The sequence below is a fragment of the Schistocerca cancellata genome, chromosome 1, assembly GCF_023864275.1.
Source record: "Schistocerca cancellata isolate TAMUIC-IGC-003103 chromosome 1, iqSchCanc2.1, whole genome shotgun sequence".
NCBI lineage: Eukaryota > Metazoa > Arthropoda > Insecta > Orthoptera > Acrididae > Schistocerca > Schistocerca cancellata.
The window spans coordinates 289,482,699-289,500,471 of record NC_064626.1 but is presented as its reverse complement, the minus strand read 5'-3'; the positions used below and the strand labels follow the sequence as shown (position 1 = coordinate 289,500,471).

The 17,773-nt window shown below is 37.1% G+C and overlaps 1 protein-coding gene across 2 annotated transcripts in view; it reads right to left on the bottom strand.

The window, feature by feature from the left end:
• The window catches only part of LOC126171570 (beta-1,3-glucosyltransferase), a 95,875-nt gene extending 82,431 nt beyond the window's left edge, over nt 1-13,444 (bottom strand). The window contains exons 1-2 of one of the 2 annotated variants that reach the window (XM_049920811.1): nt 13,276-13,444; nt 11,888-11,944 (exon numbers count right to left, since the gene is read on the bottom strand). In XM_049920811.1, coding sequence (XP_049776768.1) covers nt 11,888-11,944; nt 13,276-13,288 — 70 coding nt within the window. In that variant the 5' untranslated portion in view covers nt 13,289-13,444. The remainder of the gene's footprint in view (nt 1-11,887; nt 11,945-13,275) is intronic. The other variant, XM_049920810.1, reaches the window with a different exon arrangement.
• Between the last annotated feature and the right edge of the window lie 4,329 nt (nt 13,445-17,773).

Sequence of the window (17,773 nt, the reverse complement as noted above, 5' to 3'; positions counted from 1 at the left end):
TGGAGCAACATATGGTCAAACCCGGTACAACATAACAGACATGCACAGTGGATACAAGCAGAAACAGACACATACAAGATGATACCACAAATGCCTGAAGTGATAATTTTGGAACATGAAGTCACCCGAACAATTAATTCTACGCACAATTGGAAAGCCCCTGGAAAAGATGAAATAGCAAATTTCTGGCTAAAGAAGTTCACCTCAACACATTCACATCCAACTAAATTATTTAACAGTTACATTGTAGACCCATACACGTTCCCTGATACACTTACACCTGGAATAACGTATCTGAAACCTAAAGATCAAGCAGACACAGCAAACCCAGCAAAATATCGCCCCGTAACATGCCTACCAACAATATACAAAATATTAACTTCAGTCATTACACAGAAATTAATGACACATACAACACAGAACAAAATTATAAATGAAGAACAAAAAGGCTGTTGCAAAGGAGCACGAGGATGTAAAGAGCAACTGATAATAGATGCAGAGGTGACATATCAAGCTAAAACTAAACAAAGGTCACTACACTACGCATACATTGATTACCAAAAAGTTTTTGATAGTGTACCTCACTCATGGTTACTACAAATATTGGAAATATACAAAGTAGATCCTAAATTAATACAGTTCCTAAACATAGTAATGAAAAATTGGAAAGCCACACTTAATATCCAAAAAAATCAAATAATATCACATCACAGCCAATACAGATTAAGCGTGGAATATACCAAGGAGCCTCATTAAGTCCTTTCTGGTTCTGCCTTGCTCTGAACCCACTATCCAACATGCTAAACAATACAAATTATGGGTACAATATTACTGGAACATACCAACACAAAATCACACATTTGCTATACATGGATGATCTAAAACTACTGGCAGCAAGAAATCAACAACTCAACCAATTACTAAAGATAACAGAATTATTCAGCAATGATATAAATATGGCTTTTGGAACAGACAAATGTAGAAAAATAGCATAGACAAGGGAAGACACACTAAACCAGAAGATTACATATTGGATAACCACAGCGACTGCATAGAAGCAATGGAAAAAACAGATGCCTATAAACATGGAGGATACAGAAAAAAATAGGAATAGATAATTCAAATATTAAAGAAGAACTAAAAGAAAAATATAGACAAAGTCTAACAAAAATACTGAAAACAGAATTGACAGCAAGAAACAAGACAAAAGCTATAAATACTTATGCTATACCAATACTGACCTACTCATTTGGAGTAGTGAAATGGAGTAACACAGACCTAGAAGCACTCAATACACTTACACAATCACAATCCACAAATATAGAATACATCACATACATTCAGCAACAGAAAGATTCACATTAAGCAGAAAGGAAGGAGGAAGGGGATTTATTGAAATAAAAAACCTACATTATGGACAGGTAGACAATTTAAAAAATTCTTTATAGAACGAGCAGAAACTAGCAAAATACACAAAGCAATCACTCATATAAATACATCGGCTACACCATTGCAATTTCATAAACACTTCTACAACCCTTTAGATCACATAACATCAACAGATACGAAGAAAGTAAATTGGTAAAAGAAAACACTACATGGCAAGCACCCGTATCATCTAACACAGCCACACATCGATCAAGATGCATCCAACACATGGCTAAGAAAAGGCAATACATACAGCGAGACGGAAGGATTCATGATTGCAATACAGGATCAAACAATAAACACCAGATATTACAGCAAGCATATTATTAAAGATCCCAATACCACAACAGATAAATGCAGACTTTGCAAACAACAAATAGAAACAGTAGACCACATCACAAGCGGATGTACAATACTAGCAAATACAGAATACCCCAGAAGACATGACAATGTAGCAAAAATAATACATCAACAACTTGCCCTACAACATAAACTAATAAAACAACACGTTCCCACATACAAGTATGCACCACAAAATGTACTAGAGAATAATGAATACAAATTATATTGGAACAGAACCATTATAACAGATAAAACAACACCACATAACAAACCTGACATCATACTCACCAATAAAAAGAAGAAATTAACACAACTAATCGAAATATCCATACCCAATACAACAAATATACAGAAGAAAACAGGAGAAAAAATTGAAAAATAAATCCAACTGGCTGAGGAAGTCAAGGACGTGTGGCATCAGGATACAGTTGACATTATACCAATTATACTATCAACTACAGGAGTCATACCACAAAATATCCACCAGTACATCAACGCAATACAGCTACATCCAAACGTATATATACAACTACAGAAATCTGTAATTATTGAAACATGTTCAATTACCCGAAAGTTCCTAAATGCAATGTAACATATACCGTACAGTTAAAAGGAAGTCACGCTTGATCAAGGTCCGTGTCACTTTCCATTTTTAACCAGACATAACGTCTGAGAAAGGAAATAAAGATATAATAATAATAATAATAACAATAATAATAATAATAATAGCAGCAGACATAAAAAGAATTTATAGGTACAAAACGTATGTTTTCTGAAATAGCAAGTTCTGAAGAAAGCAAATTTATGGAGACTGCACCAGCTACATATACTGGGAAATGAGGAAGGTCGGGTTGGAAAGGACACACAAGGGTAATGAGTGTATATAGAAACAATGGTACTCAACTGTTGCTTTAGTAGCTATGCCATTAACTGTCTCCTGAAGCTGGAGATGTTATTCAGTTCTCGAATATAATGCGGTAGGTTATTCTGGACTTTGGTTCCTGCTACTGAGAAGGACTTTGAGAAAATGGCTGAATGATGGAGTAGGACAGAAAGGATTCTGCTGTGATGGGGATGGGTGTTTCAGCCATGTTGCTCAGACAAGAGCATTAAAGCCGAGGAGAGATATGAGGGACAGCTTATTTAGATAAGACATAGGGTATGAAAACTTCTGCACTTGTCTGCATGCATCCAGACTAGCTGTGCATATTATGGTTACATATGATCAGAGAGCTGAACACCAGAGATATAATGAACACAGGCATTCACAATCAGTTCCAGGTGCTGTGAGCTTTCCTGAGAAAAGTCTTGCAGGATAACATCGTTGTAATCAATAATGGAATGTATGAGTGTTGGAAAAGTTTGTCTTTCAGGTTAAGAGGGAAGACATTTTTATATTTTTGTAGAGCATGGAGAGATGCTGAAGCCTTCTTTCGCACTGCAGTTACATGCTCAGTCCAATTTAGATAAACATCTATTTTTACTCCTAGACTGTTTGCTGAAAGAGAGAAGTTGATACTTGTCCCATTCAGGCTAATGAGCTTAGAATGACCAACCAATACCATTTGAGTTTCACGTGGGTTTATATCCTGCACACAATTTGATAGTGAACACAGGTCAATATTGAGATTGTTGACAGCTGTCTTCAGATTTACTGGATTTTCACTGAGGAGGTCATTACTGCACATGTGGTATTTGCAGTAGGACAAAACTTATGACAGATTACTATCCTACAATGAAAAGAGTATAAGAACTGATACCGAATCCTGGGAGATGCCTGATACTACCTGCCGTGTGACTTTATGGTGCTAGGCACGATTCATTGCTGGCAAGACATCAGGTATGAGCAAAACCATTGCACTGCACTGGACAAGAAATTTAGACTGCTAAGTTTGCAAGTAAATGTCAAAGCTGACTGTGTCAAATGCTTTGCTCAAATCTAAAAAGCATGTGATAGTTGTCTCTTGTGCATACATGGCAAGCTTCAGGTCATCTGTTACCTTTATTAAGGCAGATGTTGTGCTGTGACGTTTATGTAAACCAGATTAGTATTCATGTAGGAGTTTGTTTGTAATTAGGTAGTTTGTTGGCTGGTTGCGGACTACATATTCTAAGGCCTTGGACGGTGCAAGAAGAATGGGAAAATTAGAGGGTGCTGCGGCAACATCCTTTTTTGGTAGTGGCTTAACTAGTCCCTGTTCTTAGGTCCCAGGGGAGACACTCCTGGTTAAGGCATGGTTGAAGATACACGTGAGGATGGGCAGTAGTGGGCCAATAAGCTTCACACTTTTGGATTGTGATGCCATCATGTCCAGTAGATGCTGATCTGATAGGCATGGTGGCTTTTTTTGATGGTATTGCAGGTTACATGCTTTAGATAGGCTTTTTTTGTGGCTACAGTTGTTTACCCCCATGAAGTTACTGCTGAATCTCTTGTTTCATTTATGGTTGCCCATAATGTGAAGTGTCAGTTCAGTCATCCAGTTGAAACAATTCGATCAGCTGCAGCTTTTAATTTTCCTATACCAAGACCACACAGATTTCCCACTAAGACTACTGGTTTATTTCTGTTCTGGGTTCATGCATGGGGATGCCAGAGTTTTGCATTTCTCACAGCTTGACTGACTCTGTTCCACTTCTGCCTGTAAGCAATGTGCTTTTCAAGTGTGGGATGCAATTTTGTATAGAAGAAGTGCTTAGGCTTTGGGATTCATCAGCTGTTTTAGTCCTTCAGTTAGCCAGGCCAAGGTGCGGGTTTCCTTCTAACATTTCCAGCCTGTAGGGGAGCATATTCATCGTATAGGTGAATAAGTTTTTTATTAAATGCATGGAGTTTTAGTTTATGTATGAGAAGGGAATAGAAGACAGCCCCTTAAACTATTTCTTGGCCCTCAGTTGCAAGCTGAGATAAATTAATGTGTTTCAAGCCTTGGTACATAAGCAGCCATTGTTTCTTTCTGGGACATTCTAGCGAGTATGTCATGAGAATTATATCACCGGCAGACTTGCCAGGTGCAGATATTTGAGAGATATGAACAACTCTGTTTAGGGATTTTGTTGCAAACGTATCTTTGGGACTATGATTACTATTTGTATGATGGGTAAGATCAAGTAATGACACATTTGAAGAAGAAAGCATCCACTTAAATTTCATACCGGAAGGACTATAACTATATGCTCATAGGTCGATTTGAGACTTGAAAAAGCATTTTCGAAGCAGGAAAACCAGCCTACTTCACCAGGTTTGCAGAGGGCATATATCAGGGCATTTGATATCTATGAACGTATATACCACTTGTTTATCTTCTTTATTGTTGGATGTGTGTAGCATAGAGGCTGATAAATCAGAGTGTATGTACATCCCAACTCAACCCCCTCGTCTGTTACAATTCTTGTTTCTCAGAAAGACATAACTGTCTAGATTTATCAGCTTATGGGAATACTTGGTTTGAGCCATGTCTCTGACAGAAGTATTACATGGATGTCTATGTCTCAAAATATATTATGGAACTCATCAAGATCAGCTGGCTGAGATCGGACATTTGCATGTGCATTGTGGAGCTCAGTGCATTCAGGTGCAGAGCGCACGAGGATGCTGCTGCTGCTGCTGGACACTAGCAACTCTGTATCAGTGGTAGTGAGGAAACAAAGCATAGCAAAACATGCTGAGGTGAGAGAACACAGGTTCCCTGAAGGGAAAGCAGCAAGTATCTTCAGGGAGAAGGGTGGTTTTGGGGCCATGGGCAGCAGAATTTGCAGCAGTCATTTTTCCAGTTGCAGTCAGAAAAGTCAAAATCGAATAAGTGAAAAGATATAAAAGGAGCTGAGTGAAGAACAGCATGGGTTTAGGAAAGGAAGAAGCACGATCGGCCTGATATTTTCTATCCGCCAACTGATGGAAAAAAGTTGGGAGTATAACAAAAGGGTGATAATGGTTTTTATAGACATAGAAAAGGCATATGACTCAGTTGACAGGGAAAGACTCTGGGAAGAAATGAGGAAGATAGATATAGAAGATGGATACATTAATATTATAAAGACAATGTACAGAGGACACAATTGTAGAATTAGAACTCCGTTGGTGAACTCTGAATACTTCGAAATAAGACAAGGACTTAAGCAAGGAAGTATTCTATCTCCTGCACTTCTTAATGTTGTTATGGAGGGAATGAATAGGGCAGTTAAAGATATAGTAAAAGAAAAAGACAAAAAGATGATTTTTGCAGATGATATGCTAATATGGGGTGATAAAGAGGTAGATGTACAGTTACAGCTTGATGTGTGGAAGGAAATAATGAAAAGGTATGGATTAAAAATAAATAAAGATAAGAGTGAAGTAATGGTATTTGGAAGAGAGAAAGGGATCAATGGAAATATTACCTTGAATGGAGAACCCCTCAAAGTGGTAGAAAGTTTCACTTATTTAGGGAGTGAAATATCTAGGAATGGAAGAATAACTAATGAAATTAATAGGAGGTTACAGAAGGGAGGCAATTTCTAACAAACAATAAAACACCAGATTTGGAGTAATGAAGTTTCAGAAAGAGCAAAACTCCTTATGTATAAGAATTATTACATCCCTATGGTGGAGAAACATGGACAATGACAGAAAGGGACTTGGGCAGACTGCAAGCAGGGGAAATGAAATTTCTCAGAGCAGTTACGGGAAAAACAAGAATGGACAGAGTAAGGAATGTAGAGATTAGAAAGGACCTTAAACAAGAAAGTATGAGAGAAGAAATTGAAAGAGAGAGATTAAGATGGTATGAGCATGTTAAGAGGATGCATGGGCAGAGACTCCCCAAAATTATGAAGAACTAAAGATGGATGGGAAAAGACCAAGAGGGCGCCCAAGAACACGGTGGAAAATGGGAGTGAGAATATCTGTAGAAAGGAGAGGTGTGACCTGGCAACAAGTGGAGGAGGAAAAGTGGTGGGAGGACCGTGCCAAATGGAGAGGACTCATCAGCACCCAGACCCGGCAGTAGGTGGAGTGGGATTCGGATATAGATAGATAGTGAAAACATTCTGCACTACACCATCACACTATTTCCTCCCCCCCCCCTCCCCCTTTCCCGTTCTGCAGTTCCACAATGTCCCACAGACATCCTCATCATTCCACCTCCACCATGGACATTATCTTTTTGATGCATCACCATTATACAGTAACGGCAACCATTATCACCACTGATTATATTTTAACTGTAATATAAAATCAACTAAAAGGATTTAGCAATTATAAAAATTATTCACCAAAGCGTATGAAAAAAATTATTTTCATCATATATTTTTTTTACATATTTAGTTATGTCCTTTAAGCACATGAAACCTTTGGCTAAAGAATAGTTTTACTTGCTGTTAGACTGCCCCCTCATAGAGCATTGAAATAACAATCAAGGGAAAAAGCCGAATATAACCTCCATCACTGAGGGCTTAGGGGTTGATCTGAATCTGACGCAGCAAGTTAACGAAGAACTTTTTATCCAAGGACCTCACTGTGAAATATTTCATAAGGAGATATTTTGGTTTGTGTGTGCAAAGTGGTTGTACAACTAGGGATTCTTTTAGCTTTATTATTTTATTGATGTGATTTTAGATTGACGGAGAAAAGGCCATATATTGGAGCATAAAATACTGACTGAAAAAAAAGACAACAAAGGCCCAGATGTGTTGCTTTCCCAGTGCAAATTACAACAGCATACCTTTTGAACCCTTTTTAGGTTGGCACACAGGAACTTTGCTGTTCCTGCTTCTACTGCCGCAGTGGAAGAAAATTTTAGTTGTGCAGGACTTATTGTTTCAGAGAAAAGGAGTACGAGTGCTTAAAATAAGAATTCACTCTACTTACAAACAATTATTTAGTGTGGTTCTCATCCAAACTGTACTACAAAATTGCACAATTTTGTTTTGCATTACTAAAGATGGAATGAATTATTTTTCCATGCTGAATCCGATGCAGAGAGCTTACAAGAAACACGTGTGTTTATAAAGAATGTATTTTTTTAAGATTATGTTTGCTTACATCTTTTGTACAAAAACCCAAAATTATGTGTGACTGCCAAACTACAGCAAAATAGCTCATGTAGCCTCAGTTTATCCTACACACTCGCACAGGACATAAAATTTTATGACTCTTCCAGATGTAGAAGAGATGGGCGCTGAAGTGCAAACACAGATGTACCACATCGAGTGATTGTTGCAGCCTGGGGTTGGTCACTGTTTGCAAGTTATTGGTCGGCTGCAATTAATAGGCTAAACAGGTCAGCCTATTGCCACCACAGGTTCACCAGAATGAGGCAGGCTGGCGGACCAGTAAGCAGACAGCCCCAGCTGGATCAGACCACACGTGGCAGGCTAGCAGCCCACAGCAGATGGCTCTCTTCATGAGATGTGCCAAGCTATCCATAAATGTTCCTCATGTGCACATTATTGTACAACACAATGTCATCTGTTAATTTATCATCAAAATGAGGAGAAAAGATTTCCATTGGAGTCTTTGTTCCTGTAACCATTGCTGGCTTATTAAGTGATGTTTCATCTGCCATTTAGTCAGGTCATCCTTACCACTTTGAGAAATGTTAAATTTCTTGGTATATAGATAGATAGTAAACTTAATTGGAATTACCATATTAACTATAATCTGCTAGGCTTTCTAGAGTAATCTATTTGTTGAGAAGGTTAAAAGGTTGTGTATCAGATTACTATATTAGATCAGCATATTTTGCCTTCTTTCAGAGCATTATTTCTTATGGTTTACTATTATGGGGAAACTGTAGCCATGTACAAGATATTCTTCTACTGCAAAAAAAAGTTGTAAGAATTATCACTGATTCTGGTAGACTAGATTCCTGCAAGCCATTGTTTGTGAGAGAAAATATACATTCGTATAATACGAGAAACAGGAAACACACTGATGTACCTTTTCAATGTTTAACTAAGTCTTTAAAAAGCTACCATGTAGCAGGTTCCAAATGTTGCAATAAATTTGCTCTTTGTAAATTCGCCTGTCCTATCGAGAAGATCAAGCCAAAACTGTATGAGTGGCTGGTCGAGCATCCTTTTTATTCCCTTGATGAATTTCTTGATTGCAGTCAAAAACAAATAATATTTTAAACTTTGGCTGCTCCCGATATACTATATTAATTATTTCATTAGCAGTTCTAGTTACCTATTTGTTAGTAGCTAGTAATAAGCATAAATCTGTTTTTCTCTGCACTGTTGCAAAGGGCAGTTATTATAATCTGATGTAATATTTCTTTGTATATAATATGTTTTCCTGTCTTGGTATTCTGACTTTTTCCTGTATTTTGTACTGGTACATTCTGACTGATTTGGTTGTACTACCTCACGGGTCGACAGAAGCGTCCGATCCCACGCGTCGGCTTTGACCCGTGACGTAAGGGTGTTGTCGTGTGTGACGTCATGACGGCGCGGAGTTTGGTTTGTGAGTGTGGCGTGTTTGTAGATGTCGTCGTGTTGTGGTTTGTTGTGCTCTCTGGTGGTATGTTCAGGGTTTTCGTTTGTGTGGTGTAATGGGCTCAGTTTGCTTTTGCTCATTATCCAGAATTGCTCGAGTGTCGGCTGTGTTTGTAGTGGAATTTGTTTCAGTGAGTTAACAATTTTGTGTCAAGGTTAATTTAGTGTTGTTCTCTGTACATTGTGTGGTAATTTTAGTAAAATTAATCGGATAAAATTAAGTGCGCAGGTCAGTGGAAGTGTTCGATCCCAACGTGTGGCTGTGTATGTTGATATTAGTATCGGGAGGTGTTTTTGAGCTGTATAGGCCGAGGGAAGTGTTTGATCCTAATTTATGGGATCGGGAGCTGCTGTTGAGCTATATAGGTCAAGGGATGTGTCCGATTCCAGATGATATTGTGTTTAGTGGTATTTGGGGAGCTTTGTGATGTCGGTTTTTTCGTTGTTTTGTATGGGGATGGGTGTCTAAATTTGTTTGTATTTAGTTTGCCCCCACCTGAAAACACCCAATTTCCCGCACTTTTCCCGTTAGTGTCATTAGGCTTTTTGCGGAAAGTGGGTGTGTTTGTTTTTCGATGTATTTTCGTCCTCATAATGTGTACGTACAGACTTTATATGCGCCATATTGGAATCGTGGTTTATGGTCATATCCGCCATCTTTGTGACGTCATGGGTCAAAGCAGACGGGCGGGATCTGACACTTCCGTATTTCCCTACCTCACTTTATATATTGTATGTCCTGCATATTGACTATTTATAAAACTACTGTAATATTGTACTTATAACTTCTGCATATAATTTTGTTTATATTTTGTAATTTGACGTTGTCTATTGCTTCTGTAAGCTTAACGACAATAAAATATTAACCAAATTGTGAATTGATGGCGGTTATATTAATTCACCTACTTTGTCCACGAGACACAAGGATTCCACTAAACTACATTAGAAAAACTGCTGCAATTTTACGTATATTAAGCCTTACCTTCCTTTGTATATAAATTATATTACTGCCTTTTTTAAGCGATCTTGAAAGTTGTGATATACTGAAATGAAACTAAACTAGTAACAGAGGTTCTAGGTTGTTGACAGATTACATCAATGCAAAGCCTGATACCTCATCCAGGTATAGTGGTTAAAACATTATTGAATCGTACAGGGAGGAAAAATGTCCTGTCATCAATGAAGTTGTTAGAGATAGTGCACACTCATCGTGGACCAAGACAGGATAGAATATTGGCTGTGGCCCTGTTTATGAAACCATTTCAGAATTGACCTCAGTTGATCCAGAGAATACACAAAAAGTCTGAATAAGAATTGTTTAAATTGCCGTTAAACACTCACTTCTTATTGCTGCATTTTCAGTGTTTACTTTGTGATAGTTAAACAGACTCCATTTTCAGCATGATAGATTAAGGTTTGCCCACTGGTCAATTGTGAGGTTACTAGACATTAGGAAAAAATTTGGAAACTCTTCACTTTGATGACTTGATAGTAATTTCAAACCTGTTCCTCTCAAACTGATTGATGACATGTGTTATTCTGTTCTTGTGATTTCTTTGCCAGAGAGCAGCTATTTCTTAAATTAAAAAATGAAAATAAAAAGTTAAATCCTTTAGCCATTAACAAATAAGACTACTGCTAAAACTAACAGCTCATAAAATAGCAATAGCTGTCATTCTTTCCTCTAGTCCAAGCGCAAACTTTCACGCACACACAGATACCCAAGTGCACTCCTTCATACACATTGTAACACTTTGAAGTAGCATTTGCAGGCGAATGAATGTCATTCCTTATTTTTATCTATATGTTCCCTCCTGTAATTTGCAGTACCATACTAAATATGATTATGTAGCTCACAAGTCTGGTATACTGTTTAGAACATATTACAGATGTATCATTTATCTGGCAAATTAATGACCAATGTAGCTCAACAGTTCAACGCAGAAAACAGTAGAAAAACCTGGTCAATGCAGAAAATAGAGAATTTCATTCACTAATAAAATGGGAAACTAAAATAACCATATTGCATAAGCTCAAGATGCATCCATATATGAAGGAAGTCATTGTTCACAAAACATGCAAGTAAATAAGCATGCAAAATATTTGAGTCAGCATAACACAAGAAACATAGGACAGGGAATTTCATTGATTTCACAGTACTATGACGAATGAGAAAATGTGTTTAAATGATCCCTCTCACCCAACTCTCTCTTGTCAGTAAAATCAATTTCCATCATTGATTATTAGGCCAGAGAGAAATATCAGCCATTTATTGGTACTATTCTATCATGTACATTACACAATAACAAAAATTAGCAGTGCAGAAATGAAAAACAGAAATCCAATCTACAATTCATGTTAGGATCAACACTGTGAGCTCTCCAGAAGGTCTATTTCTTATTGTGATTACAACCATTAACTGATAATAAAGCTGTTCATTTCGGTATTGCCACTTACTGATGCACATAAAACATTTTGTTTATCTCATGGCAGTTGTTTCAAGAATGTTTATTGATGTTTCATACATTATTAATGAGACTGGGGGCAAAACAAATATGGTTTTTGCAATGGTCTGTGCAGAAACAGTAGTAGCCTCATCTTAAACAAACATGACCACATGCATGCTACGAAGACAACTCACATAGTTTAGATGCTCTGGTCACTGCACTGAGAAGTACCACAAAAAGTGTCAGAGTACCTGAAACAAATATATCGATGAAAACACAAATTGGTTTTCAGTAAAGTGTGTTACAGTACATAAGAAAGTAACACAGTATCTCCAAAAATCTGACTGAAATAGGACTGGGTTATAGACAACTTGCATTATTTTTCAGAATGGAGTGTGGCAGTTCTGGAGTTGAGAGCACCAATGGGATTATCCAACTGCCAGAGAACTAAATGATGATGAACAAGAAGTTATGTCTGAAAAGTTATGTCTGAACTGAAAGGCACATAACTTCTCAAACAGACAAACTGAAACTAATAGGACAAGCTTTAAACCTTTTGTTAATATCACACCTTTATGTCTCTAGAAGGTAAATCTTTCCTGTACAGTTTATCTTCCTAATATGAGCATAGTTACATTTTGCTTGCTGAGGAATCTGTGCAGTCACAAATTTCACAAGAAATCAAATTTCCACACACAAAAACCTCTTCAGTGATTGACACTTCAAATGCATTTTGACATTGTTAACCTTTCTTCCCACAGTTGTTTCCTTTATATATCAGGCAATTAGAAAAGTGGAATAATTAAGAAACTACTTTTAAATTAAAATATTAAAAGTTCGCTTGAAAGGGAGCTTTACAACTACTAAATTTTAGCAGATGTCATTACAAATATATACAAAACAGTTGCAAGTCAGACTTTTCAGTGATGTGTCCCCAGTACAAGCAATGGTTCAAACGGCTCTGAGCACTATGGGACTTAACATCTGAGGTCATCAGTCACCTAGAACTACTTAAACCTGAAATTACCTAAGAACATCACACACATCCATGCCAGAGGCAGGATTCCAACCTGCGACCGTAGCGTTCGCGCGGTTCCAGACTGAAGCGCATAGAACCGCTCGGCCACAACGGCCGGCTTACAAGCAATGAAACAGCAGTATATCTAATCAGCTTTTTCAACTATTTATTTCTATGAAGGAAAATGCGTCAACGCGACGACACTTCATATAATTGGTGGCGTATGCTCTAAATATGTCATCTGCTGTAGTACATATTACTGGAAATAGTGGCCACTGTTATAGGTTTTCCACAATCAGATATTACAGTTATTTTTAATTTCAGAATCAAAAAGGAAAAACAAACATTCAAATATGAACAAAGTTTTTATTTAACACGGTACCATTACACTTTGTGAGACTCCACGAGTACAGTCAAACATTACATGTGTCAGGTATTGTCATGCCACAAGAAAACAACACACCAGAATTACTGCTCGTAATCTGGTGATACCAGTAACAAACGCGATGACAGCTATATTTTTCTATAGCCGCATAAGCACTGAACGAACGCTTGGGCACATACCGTAAATAGCCATATTCACTAACAGGACTACACGAATTAACTGCTCCGGCACTTCCTATAACTTCACATTGTTTATATTTTTGCCGGACGCCGCTGTAATCGCGAGGTTTTTCAATGATCTTCCCTCGAAAAGATGGCACACACAGCAACGAAAACAAGAAGCGCAATTTCAAGTCTCTCTCTTTTTTTTTTAAACTGACTTTAAGGTACAGAACTTTCCTACGGTACCGGTAGTTAACCATAGTATGTGCACCCATTACATCACCCAGCAACATGCACCCTCTAAATTATTTTTCTAATTGCCAAGAAATTATTAACTTCTTAACTATAAATACTGTAACAGCAGATGAGAACTAGAGCACCTGATGGAATCATTTAACCTAATTAGAATAGTACTAGAGCAATTAGTACTTGTAAAAGCCTAATTGACAATATATTCCTGTACAGATACAGAAGTAGGAGTATCATTGTAAGTCAAATTCTCAGTGGTCTGCTTACAGTAAATCATATCAAACTGTGTCATACACCGAAATACTCCTTTAAAACTGTCAGGCCAGTCAATAATGATAACTTAGAAATCTTCAACCTTCACTTACAGCAGATCGACTGGTCCCCTGTATTTACCGAGAGGAACAGTAATGCAAAATTTAATCTGTTCTCTAATGAATTTGGGTCATTGTTTGAAACAGTATTTCCAAAAATAATCTTCAGAAACAATCCTCAGGCCGCAAAACGGAAACCCTCTATTAGAACAAAAAGAAATTTATATGATTCCCTAAGGCTATCTAATGATCCCATCAATAATGAGGACTACAGATTTTACTGTAATACTTTAAAAAGAATAATAAAAAATCCAAAACTATGTACATAACATCTGAAAATGATAACTCGATCAACAAATCAAAAACAACCTGGCAAGTTATAAAAAGAGAGAGCAGTAAAAAAGTAAAGTACATGACTGTTGTAGAATTAATTCTGGATGAAACTATTGTTAAAAGAACTGAGGAAGTTGCTAATATCCTCAATAAAAATTTTTAACAACCGCAGAAAAAATTGGCTGTGAAGGCTCAGTGGATGATGCGATAGCCCTTCTGTGTAAAACTAAGAATGGCAGAGTTTGCCAGATGCAGATAACCCCCATTACACCTAGTGAGAACAATAAGACAATCGGAGAGATGAAGTCAAAAAACTCTTGTGGGGTTGATAATATTTCAACTAAGATACTCAAGCACTGCAGTCTTGTGTCACATTTTTAATGAATGCCTAAAACAAGGTATTGTTCCATTTAGATTACAATATGCCTGTGTGAAAACACTTTTCAAGAAAGATGTAAAAACTGATGTAACAAACTACCGCCAAACATCCCTGCTAAAAAGTTTTTTAAATGTCCTTGAGAAACTGGTGTACAGGAGAATTGTTAATCACCTGAACAGCCATACCATTCTCAGTCAATGTCAGTTGATTTAGGGCAAGGCCTATCAATTGATGACGCTATTTTCAGTTTCACCAATCAAATTCCCAAATGTCTTAACAGAAAACTGCACCAACTGGAGTCCTATGTGATCTGTCCAAACCTTTTGACTGTGTCAACCACAAAATTCTGCTAAATAAAGCAGACTACTATGGGTTAAATGGAATAATGGGGTCATGGATTAAATCCTACCTTACAGATAGGAAACAAAGGGTAATAATTACCGACAGTAGTCAAATCCCAGCTTTATCCAAGTGGGGTACAGTCAACACTGGAGTGCCTCAAGGCTCAGTTCGCCTGACTCTAACTGTTTCTTATATTGATAAATGACCTCCTACAATGTACCACATCAGTGAGAAAGTTCAGCCTATTTGCTGACGATACTTCCATTCTTGTTGACAAAGCAACAGGGACCAACAGGGAAACATCTGCGAACAATGCATTTGATGACATTCTAGAATGGTTTAACTGTAATGGACTCTCTCTGAATATAAAAAAAAACTCATTATGTACAGTTTCATATGGCACATAAAGAACTGGGGGATATAAATATAGAATGTAATGGACAACAAATAAAGCAATTCGTCTCAGCTAAGTTTCAGGGTGTGTATATATACTACAAACTAAATTGGTCCAACCACATCATAGATCTAGAAAAAAAGGCTACATTCTGCAATATCTGCCTCACACATAATTGCATCGACCACACATAAGGAGGCCATAAGAGCTGCTTATTTTGGATATTTCCATGCACTTTTGACTTATGGAATCATCTTTTGGGGCAATAAGCACCTGGCAAAAAAAAATTTTCATTGCTCAGAAGAGAGATATACGTATCATGAGTGGTGTGCAACCAAGGCTCTCATGCAGGAATATGCTTAGAAGACTATAGGAATTTACAATCATATCTCAGTACATACACTCCTTTGTATGTTTGATTAATAAAAACCACTCTCTCTTCAAAACCAATAGTGAATAAAATGGTCACAACACCAGGTTAACAGAGGAATTTCATAGTAAGCAGTGAAATTATATGCTTGTACAGAGAGGAGTAAATTATACAGGCATCAGAATTTACAATGCTCTACCCAGTGTCATCAAAAGTCTTGCTCCTGAAAAACCAAAGTTCAAGAGCAAACTGAAGGAATACCTAGTACAAATATCATTCGATTCAATTAGTGAATTGTTTAGTGCATAGGAGCAAGTTTCTATTGTACAGTCGAGTCAGTCACGCAATGTAAGCGGAAATGTAAACTATTTGTTGCTGTAATATTATATTGTTGCTCAAATACCCTGATATTGCTAATCTGAATGTGTACACATAAGTGTTAATTCTGATGTATGTAATATATTTTTATTTTGTCTGGTGTACCAAGTTGTTACTATGAGTCTACTTATAAATTAACCATATTGTGTGCTGCTGTATTGTTAACATTGTAAAAATACTGACTCATTCCATATCCTTGCAACTCCATTGCTATCAGGATCAACAGAACTCTCAATAAAATAAAATAAAAAGAAATAAATAAAATAATAGGACACAAACAACAGAGAAAACACAAACATCAAGTAAATTTTAAGTGAAACGCTTAACATAATCTAGATACATTAATGTAGGCATTCCTCAGGGTAGCATATTAGAACCACTACTATTCCTGACATGTATCTATGACTTTCCCAATAATGTTTTAAGAGAAAATAATTCTCTTTGTTGATGACTGCAATGCTGAGGACACATGAAAACGTCCCCAAAAGAAGCAAATGAAACATTCAAAGAAGTTTATAATTGGCCAATATGCAATAAATTGAGGTGGAATATAAAAGAAACAAATGCCATGAACACTGGTTTTAAGAGGGAAAACAATTAAATTAAGTGTAGATGACACCTCACAAAATTTCTGGGAACGAATTTTGATTCTCTACTGAAGTGGTGTGAACATACAGTGATACTTACAGACAGAATAGCATCAGTCTGTTATAGCCTTAGAGCACTGCCATGAGCCTGTAACATACACTGTGTTTTAGTTACATGATATTCATATGTACATTCAGTTCTTAGCCATGGAATTCTTTTCTGGGAAACAAGTGCACAAAATATGAATACAGTTTTAAACAATAGGATAAGGTCATGAAGATGAGGTGTAAACAGCTTCAGTCCAATATTTCTACTTAACCTTCACTGTACAAAAACTCATTTCATCCATGTTAGCCAAAACTTTTTAAATACAAGACGAAACGTGACAGGCAAAGTTCGTTTCGAAACCAGCTGCGTTTACATGGGAGCAGAATTGGAAAATCAGTAACTATAGTTTGCGCAGTATACGGTGGCCGATGCATAGAGACCTGTTTTCATCCAAAGCGCTGGGCAAGTCCACTGATTTGTTTGGAAGGGGAGGCTGTTAAGTGTTTTCCACCTTCCAGCGGGTCTGCAACGATAGAACCGAGGAGCGCATCCTGCAGTCTTTCATAAATGATTTTACAGAAACAATTTGGTAAAAGAATTTCGTTTGTGCTTTACCTATAGCTTTATATGTCAAGTTCATAATGATGTGTCCATCATTTCGTTAATGATCATAGTTATTATGATATTTACGTGAAAGGAAGACACTTCGCGAAATTCAGAAAAATATCCATTGAAAAACAGAGGTCACTATGATTTCGCGTTTGGTGCATATAACACAGCGTGTTGTGTATGAAATTTAGCTAGCATATTGAACTTATCTTTAGACCTGGGTAGAGGTATCTATCTGTCAACAATCTTGAGAAAGTTGATCTGCTGTAGCACATTCAATTGCGATCGCGCCACACCAGCGATAAAGCCAGAATGAAACACTCACAACAGTAATCATATCTCATAAACGATTTCAGATACCGAAACGAGATTTTGACAAATGATAACACACGAAGAGGAGAGTATTTTACCATATCGTTATTGTGCAAAACTTTATTGCCTACCGTGTTATTCCAATAACTACAGACTTTTTAGGCGAAATAGTGTAGTTTTTAAGGGCCATCAAGTTGCTAGCG